The sequence below is a fragment of the Pungitius pungitius genome, chromosome 2 (assembly GCF_949316345.1).
Source record: "Pungitius pungitius chromosome 2, fPunPun2.1, whole genome shotgun sequence".
Taxonomy (NCBI): Eukaryota; Metazoa; Chordata; class Actinopteri; order Perciformes; family Gasterosteidae; genus Pungitius; species Pungitius pungitius.
Window position 1 is genome coordinate 12,435,775 of NC_084901.1, and position 14,219 is coordinate 12,449,993.

At 42.3% G+C, this 14,219-nt stretch overlaps 1 protein-coding gene across 2 annotated transcripts; it reads left to right on the forward strand.

The window, feature by feature from the left end:
- Positions 1 to 2,825: 2,825 nt before the first annotated feature.
- Positions 2,826 to 10,049, forward strand: dera (deoxyribose-phosphate aldolase (putative)). Of its 2 annotated transcripts, none has more exons than XM_062560428.1 (9): positions 2,826 to 3,008; positions 4,163 to 4,260; positions 4,478 to 4,625; positions 5,225 to 5,380; positions 5,460 to 5,594; positions 5,746 to 5,874; positions 8,056 to 8,168; positions 9,395 to 9,544; positions 9,634 to 10,049. In XM_062560428.1, exons 1-9 carry the CDS (start codon positions 2,978 to 2,980, stop codon positions 9,688 to 9,690), a joined length of 1,017 nt encoding a protein of 338 aa, XP_062416412.1. In that variant the 5' UTR covers positions 2,826 to 2,977; the 3' UTR covers positions 9,691 to 10,049. The 2 variants fall into 2 exon arrangements, with proteins under 2 accessions (XP_062416412.1, XP_037318287.1); XM_037462390.2 differs by having other exon boundaries at positions 2,827 to 3,008; positions 5,285 to 5,380.
- The last annotated feature ends 4,170 nt before the right edge of the window (positions 10,050 to 14,219 follow it).

The window sequence follows — 14,219 nt, forward strand, 5'->3', positions numbered from 1 at the left end:
CTCAATCACAACGGGCTTGCCATAGATGTAGTCATAGAACTTGTAGCAGGCGAAGACCACCGCTAGGAGTTCCTTTTCGATTTGTGCATATCTTGTCTCCGTTTGGGTCAGCGTGCGAGACGCGTATGCCACAGGATTCCCCTCTTGGAGGCAAGCAGCCCCTAAACCATATTGTGAGGCATCGCAGGTGAGTGTTACGGTTTGCCTCACATCGTAGTAATGGAGTACAGGTGGGCTGCTGATGCAGGTCTTGAGCCTGTCAAAAGCATTCTGTTGATGCTCCGTCCAATTCCACACCACTTCTTTGTGAAGCAGCTGACGTAGTGGTGTGGAAAGGTCACTTAGGTTTGGAATGAATTTGCCCAAGTAGTTCACCATTCCTAGAAAGCGCTGAAGAGCCGGCTTGTCCTCTGGGGGTGGTATTTCACTGATTGCTTTTATTTTTTTAGGGTCTGCTTTTAGTCCTTTATCTGTGAATGTGTGCCCAACATAGCTCACCTCGTTGAGTCCAAACTTACATTTACTGGGATTCAGTCTCAGTTTCACCTGTCTGGCACGATCCAGTACCTTTTTCAGGTTTCTTTCGTGCTCCTCAGGGTCTTTTCCGCCCACGATGATGTCGTCCACGATTACAGCACATGGATATCCTGCAAAGATTTGTTCCATGGCCCTTTGAAATACTTCTGAGGCTGTACTAATTCCAAACGGCATCTTTAAGAACTTGAATCGGCCATACGGAGTTGTGAATGTTGTGCGGAGGGATGAGGCATCATCCAGTTTAACTTGCCAGAAGGAGCTTTTAGCATCAAGGACGGAAAAGATAGCGGCACCTGACATTTGAGCGGCAACTTCCTCCACCGTGCGCATAGGATGGTGAGGGCGCATGAGGGCTTTGTTTAGGTTTCTGGGGTCTATGCAGATGCGCACGTCACCAGTCTCTTTCTTATGTGTGGCCACCAAATTCGAAACCCATTCTGTGGGCTCCTCCACCGGTTCAATCACTCCCAGAGATTGCATTCTTTGGAGCTCATGTTCCACTTTCTTTTGCATTGCAGCTGGGATACGACGTGGAGGGCTGACGACCGGTGTTATCTTTGGATCTACCTTCATTGAGTAGGTTACAGGTAAATCACCGACTTCATCCTTGAAGAGATCTGCATATTCCTGAAACATTTTTTGTGACAGAATGTGATCCTTAACACAGTCTAAATGGAATACCTCACTGCTGAAGGTGACCAGCTTCATATGTAAGCTGTCCTGTAGGCCAAGGATGGAGTGAACATTTTCTTTCACCACCTGAAACTGTAGGTTGTAGAGCTGTCCATTTAGCTTGCATGGTAATGTCACTGTGCCAATTGGTTTGATCGTGGATCCGCCAAATGCTACAAGATTCACCTGCTTAATTGGCGTGTGCAGTTCTTCAGTGTGGCTGAAAAGTCTGTATGTTTTTAGGGACATAACGTTACATTTCGCTCCTGTATCCACTTTCAGGTTCAGTTGTCTGTCATTAACAGTAACGAAGCAATGTCCTTCCCTGTCAACTTCCTTTTCATCATCATGCAAGGACAAACCTTCAATGGTGAATGTGTCTTCACTGTCACTGCCGGAGTCTGTTTCGGCATATAGCTGGTTCACCGGTCTGTTTGGTCTGCTCGACTTGGCAGACCTGCATTGGCTCTTGAAGTGGTTCTGCTTCCCGCAGTTGTGGCACTGTTGGCCAAAAGCTGGACACTGGTCACGGTTCGCTGGATGAGTTCCCCCACAATTTCGGCAGCTGAAGACTGATGAATTCGCTTTCAGAGTGCGCTTCATTTTGCTGAAGACTTTGTGTTTTATTTGTACAGCATCCACACTGGCAGTTGTTTTTGGCGCGGAGAGGGTTTTGCTGTGTTTCTCGGTGCGTTCGCTAATTTGGCAGATGCGTATTGCTTTGGACAGTGTTAAGTCAGTCTCTTTTAGTAGCGTGCGTCTGGCACCGTCTCTACTTATTCCACAGACCAATCTGTCTCGTATCAGTTCGTTTTCTAGTGCACCAAAATTGCAGTTTTTAGCCTGATTTCTCAGTGTACTCACATATGCCTCAATTGATTCGCCAGGTTTTTGGTGTCTGGTGTTGAAGTTGTGCCTCTCCATTATCACGTTCGTTTCTGGGTTGCATATTTCCTTAAACTTTCTTTTCAGACACTCGGGGTCCTCTCTGGATTCTTCTGGAACAGCCACGTTGTTGTCTTCTCCTAGTACCGCGGGCGCATATGTGAATGACCGCTCCCTCTCTATGGCCTCTGGTCCTGCGAGGTTCAGGAGAATATACGCTCTCGTTCGGGCAGGTTTATCGCTGTGTGCGGCGGCAATGAAAATATCATATTCTCGTTCAAACTTGCGCCAGTGCTCTGCCACATTCTCGTCAAAAACGAGAGGGTCCGGACGTCTGAATCCATCGGCCATTTCGACGCTATCGCTTACCGCGGTCGAGATTTCAAAGTCGACGTAGGCTACTTCCTAGAAACGAAGTAATCCGAGAGATGTCTTCTGGATGGACATCCCACTTCTGACACCATGTTGCCTTGAGTAATAAAGCATCGGAATGGGAGTTGGATCCTTCTTTATTTGTGACCACAGTTCGACACCATGAAAATCCTGAGTTGCGTTACCGCCAACCACATAACAACAACCATAACACACCGCAAATCCCGCGAGAACCACTTCTACTACGGTAACACCTGAGGGTCAAACAGTACAGCTATCTACAGTTGCCATGCTTGCTCTGGTGTACCTTTTGCAAATGAGAGGATCCCGTTGGTACAGGAACAAGAAGCTGTTTTTTTGTGCCTTATTGTGGAGGGATTCCTCTTCCGGAAACCACAGCTCTATGCTGTTGCAGACGAGAAAGAGAAGGTTGATAGGTCACTTGGATTAACTGTGGCTCTTGCTGTAAATATCAATCTGCCCGTGAATAAATAGTATCCTGTCCATCGACATGTCGGCTAGGAACCCAGGGACAACGCTTGGTAAGTCACGCTATAAACTGAGAAATAGAACTTTGTTCTGTCCCCGTTAAATCGTCGGGTCACTTCCTGTGAACATGTGGATATCGAACGACAGCGTCACATTTGCTGTTGCTTTAAAGCCATTTCCCCTTTTGCAAGATACGCTTTGTTAAAAAAGTGTAAAATAGATATTACCTAGCCGCGTTTTATATAAATGTGTTTTATTAAAAATAACTGTTTAGTACGCTAGCTAAGCTAACCTTAGCATAGCCTTGACTTCAGTTTAATAAGTAACGTTAAGCCAACGTTAACCTTTTTGAAGTAAGCTGACCTGCTGCACACCGTAATGTAACGTACACAAAATAACATACCTGGAAACACTTTACATTTCACGTAACGTTACTAACTTAAATCTTTCTGTAACGTTGTTGTATATTAAGGCAAAATATGGTGAAATGTAAAGGTGAATGACTGCTGTGAGTTCAGTCTGACCATGTAGCTTAAATGATGTCTTATGACAGCTTGGCTCAGCTGACCGCTGTTCCTCTTTTCACTCTTGTAACTTCGTACTTTATCGATCTCTTCTGATCGCTGTTTCAGTTCCATCATAATCTTTGTATTTTCTTTCAAAGACTCCCTTGTTTGTGGGTGACACACTGGGGAAGCTGATGGAAGAGGCACCTAATGCATACAGGGAATTGTGTGACAACATCAGTAGCATCTGAGTGGTTGTGCTCCCAGTAAAATGACAGGCCTGCACTTACACAACTCCCAACCACTCCAAAGATCTCACACGCTGTGAATTGCGTCATTTAGCCTTGTTGTAAACACACCGGGGGTTGTTTCTATATTGGATGCACGAAGATACAACTCATTTTCTTATCTTATCACAGTTCCCATAAAACAAAGGGCTTGGATTCGCATTTTGGTTAATTCATCCATGTCAGGCCAAAGATTGTCTATCTCTTCCTCCTCTAATTACTCAGTTGCTATCAAAACTGTTAATGCATTAAACAACAGTGTTTTGCAAAGATCCCCATATGTATATTATATTTTGTTTGATAGAAATTCAGTCTTGGTTTGTAGCAAAAAAACAGTGGAAAATCTTGGAGAATTTTTAACCTAAATTTCTAAATGTATCTGTTTTTACTTCATTCTCTGCTCATGGACGTCAGACCTGGAGCGGATATCCAAAGTGAGGGTTAACACAAATGCTGTCCTGAAGAGAGCCCAGTATGTTCAAGCACTGAAGATCCCCAAGAAACAGTGGCAGGTAGAACACCTTGATCACCTGCATCCAATGTTTGCCACACCTAATTGGGCATGATGATCAACTACTAAGATGACTAAAATATAAATATCCTGTTGCCACGTGTATACAGAACGATATATATAATTCTGTATACACGTAGCAACATATCTATTCTGAAACAGAAAACAGAGCAGAGAGACCTGTTGGGTTTGACCCGCACCGTGTTCCTATTCTGCAGGCTGCATGGCTGCTGAAGGCCGTCACTTGCATCGACCTGACAACTCTCGCTGGAGACGACACGGCATCCAACGTCCACCGGCTGTGCCTGAAAGCCATTCAGCCGGTCCGACAAGACCTGCTTCGGGCGGTGGACATGCACGACAAAGGTCTGCTGCTTTTCATTTAACTACCAGACAAAGTACATGTAGAATTAAATATGACATAAAAAATCAAAACTAGCTTAAAAACACACTTGCTGTATAGTTTATACAAAAGTAAATGTATTATTACACTTTTTGCAAATATATATTCCTTTGTTCAGCTAAAATAATTATTTTTTTATTATACAATTAGGTTCCAGTTGTATCTGTGTAAAGTTACTTCTGACTCATTTCATCATCATTGAACATTTACAATATATCAATACATCGACTACATCTTCTGTACACACGACATCCATTGTAGTCTTTCCATCCCGGGAGAGGGATCCCTCTGACGTTCTCCCTAAGGTTTCTTCCCTTTTTCCCCCGTGGAAGGTTTTTTTTATTTCTTGACGAGTTATTCCCCTGTGCTGATGTGAGGGTTTCTCATCAGGTGACTGTAAAGCCCTCTGAGGCCAATCTGTAATTTGCGATTTTGGCCTATACAAAATAAAAAAATGTTTTAATGTCCAAAAAATATAATCCCTTAAGACGCCTTAATTTTAGACCAATCAGTAGCCCTATAGCTTGTTGATCATGTTGCTTTATATGATTGCTGGATTCAGCCTGCAGAGGGTGCCGCAAACCAGTTCATCATTGGCACTGTGTTGTGTGTCATGTGTCAGGAATCACTACGGCAGCAGTGTGTGTGTATCCATCCCGTGTGGCCAATGCCGTCAAATCACTTAGAGCGGCCAACTCCAGCCTTCCCGTTGCCTCAGGTGAGTCACTTGAGACTCTGCCACACCTGCAGGAATGTGGTGTGCTGAAATGTGTGTGACCATGTGCCTCATCTCCCAGTGGCCACTGGTTTTCCAGCCGGCCAGACACCTCTGGAGACCCGCCTTCAGGAAGTCCGCATAGCGGTCGCTGACGGCGCCACGGAGATTGACATTGTCATCAACAGGATGCTCGCCCTCACCGGACAGTGGGAAGGTACGCTGAGGCCCACAAACCTTGGTGATTTTTTTCCTTCTGTTTTAGACTATGGAAGGAGTCTAAAACAGAAGGAGTATGGAGTATGGAAATGCATCTTGTCCGAGGTGACACCACAAACCTCGTACTAACCAGTTCTCCCCTCTTACAGCTATGTATGAGGAGATCCGTCAGTTTCGAGCGGCCTGTGGTGATGCCCACATGAAGACCATCCTGGCTATTGGAGAGCTGGGCACATTCACTAATGTCTACAAGGCCAGCCTGGTGGCTATGATGGCTGGTTAGTTTGACCACATGACATGTATCAAAGTTTCTATCATCCCCACAGTGTGGCACTCTGCAAAGTAGCTCACCCATTCTCACTCACACAGTGCGTCCCTGGGTGAACTGATTAGGTATAGCCGCTATTTATATAGGTCAGCTGTAAAAATAATTCAATATTATTCTGGAGGATAATAATAATAATTCCTGTGTGTGTCACTATAACATATTTTCTTTTTTAAATAAGAACATATTTCCTTACTTTCACTTTTACATTTTTTTTTTTACTAAAAGTGACATAGCAATAGAATTAACTGCGCAAACATCGTTGATGGAGTGCCTGGTTATATTCTCAGACGTTAACCTTTTGCTGTGCTGGTTTTGTGCCTGTTACAGATAGAACAAACTTTCATCTGATTTACTCTTAAGTTGTGTTTGTTAGTTGGCAACCATATGTATATCATATGGTGACCTATCTTTACACCTTGTTTGAAATTATATATGTTATGACTTTATATTGTGTTACACTTTTCTGTGTTATTTTCCCAGCCTTCTCACAGCTGCTAACAGAACAGATATGCTGCATAACAGATCATATCAAAGTTTAAGCCATCTACACAGGCTCTAATCGTTTTATGCATGTAATCAATACAGGGATTGTGTTCTGGGGCTTTTGGGCACCACTGTAAGAACACGGGACCTGAACACATCTTGATGCTCTGATTTATGAATAGATATATTTCCTTTCTGGTTTTCCTGGGGCTGATGGCTCTACAGAAGTAAACCTCTTTTGAAGTGAGGATAGGCGTCTCGCACACACTGTAAATGTTTACCAGTGCACCATTTCAGTTATGCACATATAAGTTCATCACAGTGCTGAGAAGAAGCCACCGTGTGTGCTGCTGTTAACTGGAAGTATGACATAGTTTTTATTTGGCACCACACTACAGCGGTGATGTAATTTCTACTGACACCCGGCTTGTGGCGCTGCTGCTTAGCTTTGTCTTTTGTGAAACGCAAAAGTTATTTTGTGAACCTCTCTCTCTCTCTCATACACACACACACACACATGCACACGCGCTGTTAACTAGCCATCACATAATAAGCCGATAACCGAACCAAATTGTCAGGGGCTCTGATAGAGATCATTATTAAAATGCATTGCTTTTGTCGCCACACTGGCTCCTTAATCTCCCCTTGTTCCTATGAATTGCGTATGAGATTCCTGAAATTGAATGATAATTTCACCTATTAATCTCCGATGCAGGCTATTTTACGCTGGTCCCTTGCCAGTATCCCCCTGCCCACGCAAATGAATAGAGCTTCATTACCGCCACCCGCATTTAATAACCGTTATCCATTATCTGGTAATTAAGACTCCCCATAACGAATCTTAAGGATTATGCCAGTTTGAGGGAGAGGGGAGAGAGGCTGAAAGAAAGACCTGACTGGAAAAATACATGGAACATGTCTTTAATGAACTGAAAAATGTTAATCTTGTTCCATTCTGTAATGAACAGTCATTATACACATGCAGGGTATTTTTTCTTTCCTGCAGCCTACAGTTTGTGGGTAATGTATTAAAGAGTGTCATTTCATCTTCTATTTTTATCAGAAAAGCTGATAAAACATAATTGGCTGTGAAGGAAAGGAATGAAAAATGAAGGATTTTATTGATGAGTGTGCAAGCTGCCCTCTGTTAGCCATCATAGGTAGCATATGTTCTTGTCGGGTCAGGCCAGACGGTCTGTCCGCCCTACACGTGCATCCTCATATGAGCACTGTGCACACTCACACTTTATAATAAATTGCCTTTAAATGTATGAAATAACAACAAAAAACAATATGAGTTTTGACGTGTTTCATCTTATATTTAGTATTTGTTTCACCCACATACTCCAGAGGCATCTTGCGCTTCAGCTCTTAAACTTTGTCTGTACCTTTTTGTGGAGTGCATGATTGGTACTGAGAATGTGCACCCTTTAACAAAGTTGCTACTTCATCATCTGCTCTTTAGCTTGGGCAAGTAAGTTGCTAGATTTACTAGCCCACAATGTTGCCTCTGATCCTTATTGTTGAGCCCTGGTGTTGCTGGCACCCATCAGCAGGTCGTTGAAGCAGCCAGGAATATGTGGAGCAGCCGATTCGAGACGTACCAGATTAAATATGTCCTCAATGTCCCCTTTTCAAACCCCAACAGGCTCCGACTTCATTAAGACGTCGACAGGAAAGGAGTCTGTCAACGCCACTTACCCAGTCGCCATAGTGATGACGAGGGCCATCCGTGACTACTTCCTGAGTTCAGGCCACAAGGTAATGTAGTTGTGAATATTTCCAGGTCAATGAGCACACGTGTGTTGTCGTTGTTTATTAATGACTTCCATAAAGTGTAGTTTTCACAAATGTATTTATTGCATTTATACAATAAACACATAGAATAGAGATATGTCAAATTTTTCCTTTATCAAATAGGATAATTTGAAATATGTTGATCATTTAGACGAGAAGCCAAAGGCATATCCGTGCAATATCCAGAAAAACAATATCAATAGACAGCTGACTTACGATGGCGCTCTGGGCCAAGATTAACATCTGTCTTGTCAGTCTCCTCTGGCTTGATCGACAGATACAATTGAGTATCGACTGCTTAACAATGACATCGCCCAAAGGAAGTATATACGGGGTAAATAAAATCGATCCAAGCACAGATACCAACTAGGACCGCGTGACCAACTTTAATACCAATCAAATGTTCTAGTCTCTGCAACAGGATACAATAATCAATGGCCTCACACTGAGGTCCAGAAAGACACGAACATAAGATGAGTCCTTGGTCCGATGCAAGTAGAAGATCATTTGTAATTGTCCCCAGTGCTGTTTCTGTGCTATGATGCACGCCAATACCTTGAAGGACTGCGGTATGTCCTGTCAACAAAGACAGATTCATGACATCAACCGTGCAGCCGACTACAGTGCATTTTGAAGGTTGAGTGCTCATGGTGTTGGGGGGGAGGATGTAGTGAGGGGAGGCCATGTAAGGGACTCCCGCTTGGTCCGATGATGTCTGCAAACCCTGGAACTTCCAAACAGGTGGTTTTAATTGGTATTAATTAATTTAAGGAATCATAAAAAATTGTGCATGTAGTTTTTATCCAGCGTTTTGGGGTTGGATATCCCAATTCTTTCATCATCTTTATTGTTCATGTAAGGGTTGCACACTGTTTCTTCCTGGAACCAGTGGAACAGTAGAAATCATTTTCTTTTTTACACAAATGTTTTGAAAAATTATCCTGACAAGAAAAGCTTCTGGCAAAATGTCTTTTAAAGAGTTACTTAGATTTTCCTAGCAAAACTGTTCCCCTGTTCTAATTTCATATACAGGAGAGAGAACCTCTTGCTTCCCAGAGCTTCAGTAGACGGGCCCTCAAATAAAAAAATTAAAAAGAATTTGGCCTAATGTTAACACACCCAATCCAAGTGTAACCCTGCTCTGATTGAAGCATCCTGTCCTATTGACCAATGTATACGTATCCTTTCAGGTGGGCTTTAAGCCAGCAGGGGGGATCCGGACGGCTCAGGAGTCCCTGGTGTGGCTCGCTCTGATCAAAGAGGAACTGGGTAAAGACTGGCTATGTCCGACCCTGTTCCGCCTGGGAGCCAGCAGCCTGTTGGCTGACATCGAGAGGCAGGTGGGGACTTAACGCGCGCACACCCACACACGCATACACACCTCCTTTTCCACAACTCGCCTGCATGTAATTGGGTTTTGTTTAAACAGATCTACCATCATGTGACTGGACAGTACGCTGCCTACCATGAGCTGCCAATGGCCTGAATCGGTGGACAACCTGTTCTAATGAGCAATCAGAACCTCAGACTCGCCTGTCAGTGTGCATCCAGGCAGCGTTGAGTTAATCTGCGAGGCACTTATGATCGGGGCTTTAACCAATTTCTGTGACACAAACTGCTGTTATTGCTCTATGTAATGTGCAAATGTAGTTATGAGATGACTAACAGGTGATAATGAATGTTTGTTTGGCGGTTATGCTGAAGGATGTGACTAATTAAACTTAATGGAATTCAAGTGATGAAGGAAAGAGTTCCGAAAACAATAATCAATCATCCCTCAGGCCGTGAAAGTCTTAATTTAAACTGCTGATCTTTTACAAAATAAAGTGTATATCTGGAAATATTGCTATTCTCAATATTTTTTACCCAGGGCTCACATCTTGAAAACAATTGTATTGCAGTCCAGATATATTACTCACTCTCTTTTGCAGCAATGTAATAACCAGATAACATTACACTATTATAATAAAAATAACATTGTTAATTTTGCAGAGTAAATACAATTTTAGTAATAGAGGCAATAACAGTGTTATTTGAAAGAACAGATATTTGTAAATCATATGTGAAGATGGTAATTTAAAGATTTTCATGTGAATGTGCATATTGTTGGCTATCCACTGATTAGTTCAGAGATATGGGTAAGTTGTGTATGTCCAGTGCTGGTGTTTTCTTTCATTTCAGCGCTGCTAAAAGAGAAACTGGTGGTGCAGACGGACATCCTGAGAGCTACACAGGTTCAACACACCCGTAGCGTCTCTGGCTCTTTCTGACTGTCCCAGCGATATGTGCTGCATCTGTTATGCAAGCTTTTTTTGTGCTTAATTTCATTAGCAGGAAGCTCGGCCAACTGAGGAGCGCTGGGGATTAATCAGGGGTTAAGTGAGTTTAAAAGATCTGATTGAACGGCTCACAAATTTGAGGCTTCATTTGAAGACAGAAAACTTTCTCTTTCCTTTTCTTCTTTAATTAAGATATCACAGCCCTTGACCTTGACTGGAACAGAGGATAGATGAGTGAATTATTGCAGGGAGAAGGGCATGTGAGCCTTTGGAGGTAAAAAGTGTGGTATTTGATGGAAAACCCTTTGGTGTCTTTTGGCTCAGGACATAGAGGAAGGGCTGGGAATGAGGCCATGCTGTGTTGGGTGGGTGGGGGTTTGACAAGGTCAGCTATCAAACTGTCTGCAGAATAAGCAAGTGTTATCTACAGTGTGTGCACAAAGCTCGCAATGAACTTGAATTTGAAGTTCCTGTGAGGAACTTTGAACTAGTCATGAAACAACCTCAAACTGAATACACATGTCTCTCTGACTGACAGTCAGGGCCATAGGAATTTGGACTTTGACAAATATTGTTGCTTCTTTACGCAACTCCAAATGATTGAACTGAAGCATTCAATATTAGGTTGAAGTTTACACTTTCGGCTTCAATTCAATGGATACACCCAAAGCACCACATCAAAGGTTTACTACACACATTTTTACACAGTCACCCCCATGTTCAGAAAGTGATTGAACAATTGTTCTACAGACGTTTTGATGGTATAATAGGTATAACCTGTTCCATAAGTATTTAAACTGATAAAGGGTCTGCAATTCAAAAATGTTGAATCCTAATCGTAATCCTAATATTCCTGCTATCTGCTACTGTATATTTAATTCAATTAGCGTAATAATAATTTTCTTTACTTGCATCAGAACCTCTTTGGTCTGCATGCTGAGTGGTCCAAGATCCACTAAGATCAGTAATTTGTCAAAATGAAAAGGGTCAACATGAATGTTACCATTGGATCAATTGCCCAAAACAAATCTTATTTCTTCTACCCTTTGCACCTGGTAAAATGGAGACCTTACTGACTCTCATTGGTCAGTTGCTGCTGCAGTGGAGAACATGAGGTTCTTGGACAACTTGAAGTTGGTCTTTGATGTGAATTGGGCAGTGTATTATTTGACAGTGCAGGTCTGTCTGCACTTCCCCTCCCTAGAAGATTTCCCGTTGGTTTTGGATCCACCGATCCAGTCACGCCCTTTCACACCTGACAAATCGGCTGGCTCAGATTGATTGGTTTCCTGTTAAATTCCTCAGTGTTTCTTTAGCCCGAAGCAGGTGTGAAAAACACTTCTGAGCCACCAACACCCAAAGTGTAGTTTATAATGGAGAAAGATTGGCCTGGCAGGGGACAGCAGGTTCAGTAATGGCCAGAATATCTGTCATAAGTCACAGCCCTTATTTGTCATGCTGAAGATACTCTACCTACCGGTACATGCTTTTATAGTAGTCGCGGGATGCCATGCTGCTGTTGGCCGGCACAGCAGGGGAAGGATGTTAGTATGCCGGATTGATCATTCTAAGGTTTACGTATCATTTTAAATTTTAGTTATTGGAATTAAAAAATAAAAAAAATCTTGATATGATATGAATTTTATTTGTAGGGCGCATTAAAAGGGCATACACAAACAAGCCAATCAGAACACAGCCTGAAATTAAAACAATACATTGGACAGTGTAGTGCCTTTAAAAAAGAAAATAGTAATGTTAATTTAAACCTTCATTGTACAGAATGAACATAATTTAAATATACAAAATGTCATATGACAGACATGAGAAATATGAGAGTACCAATAGCAGTGACAGCTAGAATTATAGGTTTCAAGGATTGTTTATTAACATTATGTAACACAAGGATGCGTAACAGATATCCATTGTAGCTAATGTGTAACACAACTGATGACAAACAAAACTAACCAAAACCATATTATATTTCTCTAGTGCATTCTTTTAATTTGCATCATAAGGACTGTAAAAGCAGCAACAAAAACCATGGTCGATACAAGTCAGTTGTACTTAATGTGCCCATGCCTCCTTTTTAGCTGTTAATGAATATATTATGCAATAATAAATGCCAATAGTGATGAACAGAAAAAAAACAAAAACCTTGGGAGATATTGACAACATATAATGCACCTCCATTGCTATAGTAATAGCAGAAATACAAAAATCATAATCAGCTAACAGAGCTAACAGCTAACAGAACTAGATACAGTTTTGCAGTTCAGCTGCACAATGAAATGAGAGCACATCTATTGTGTGAGACATGCCAGTTATACACATGTGTGGTCCTATTCATTCAAGCATACACATACGTTTCATTTTCATTTGTAGTTAAAATTGAAACCAATTTCAGAAAGTGCACTAAAACTTGACTGGTACATGTACATCATTATACAACATACATCACACTGCACTGTTTCCTTGTTACGAGCCGTTTGAGGCTAGTTGTACCGTTGCGTGTTGAACTTGGAAGAAGAATCCAGTATCCCGACCGCTTTGATCACAGATGACTGGAAAAGCTCCTCTTTCACTAACACAGCTAGTCCATGCTCAGATAACGTCGCAAAGCCCAATTCAAGGTTGGGGCAAGTGAAACTCAAGGAGAGAATAATTGGCTCTCTGACTGCAATGATATTAATGATACAATTAGAGCCGGCCTTTGGTTTCCCTCTGTGGCAGAAACAGGTAGTGATGGGTGATACCTGGAGAATTCACTAGTGTCAGTCCGATCCTTCTGATGCTGCGCTGATCGCATGAAAGCAGGAGGCTGGCACTCGGTCTATGCAGGCTCATTTCCCATGGTGCACCGTGCCGTTTGAGCGCTGACCTTGGATGGAGGCTCCCTTGTGGTGGGAGAAGAGATGGAATACATGTTTGAAAGATCAAAACTGTGCAGCCTTACCTGTCTCCACAAACACAGGCTCACGGTCCTCACAGCCCACGATCACAAAGTTGATCAGCATTGATTGAAAGCAGCTCCAAGAAACAGCTGTGCACTGTGGAAGAATCACATTGTTTACTAGCAGTTGTGTTCTGTACACAGACTGACTCCATAGTTATGGTTTATTCAGGCCACAATCTTTTAGTGTATTAAATTGGCTGGGGACACAGGTATGTCTGGCTCTGCTCAAAACACATTCACATTCATTCTTAATCCTGACCTCCCATGGTTAGTGAAACACAGTCAAAAGTTTGGACACACCTTCTGATTCAATTGAATGAGGAGGTGTACAAACCTTTTACTGGTACCGTTCGTAAAATGACGCCTCCTATGTTAAGAATGTGAGAACTAAGTTGACCAGGTATCGGGTTTGAATTGTGTTTATGTACTCCTAAAAGTACTACGATACGACTGCACCTGACGTACCACCACAGCATCGCGTTAACCTCTCATGGGTTGAGCGGAGAAAAATGCCCAGCTGCAAAAACAACACGATGCACAAAGAGGTTAAATTCGTCATCTATTGCCAGCTGCGGCGTACGAGCAAAACAGGCAGCTGAGTCTCCACTAAGTCTCCATGTTTTAACTGTTAGGCCCTCAGCTGTACTGCATGCATCAGGAAAACACACATCATCATCAGTATCATTGTGTATTTGAATTGATAGTGTCAGAAGGTGAAGACTAAAGTTATTTAAATATATGGAATTTCATCAATTCCATATATTTAACACACACACATATATA

Coding starts and splice junctions, on each gene's coding strand:
- dera (XM_062560428.1), top strand. CDS start 2,978: ATGTCGGCTAGGAACCCAGGGACAACGCTTG. Junction 4,261..4,477: donor TCCCCAAGAAACAGTGGCAG/GTAGAACACCTT, acceptor CCTATTCTGCAG/GCTGCATGGCTGCTGAAGGC. Junction 4,626..5,224: donor GGTGGACATGCACGACAAAG/GTCTGCTGCTTT, acceptor TGCTGGATTCAG/CCTGCAGAGGGTGCCGCAAA.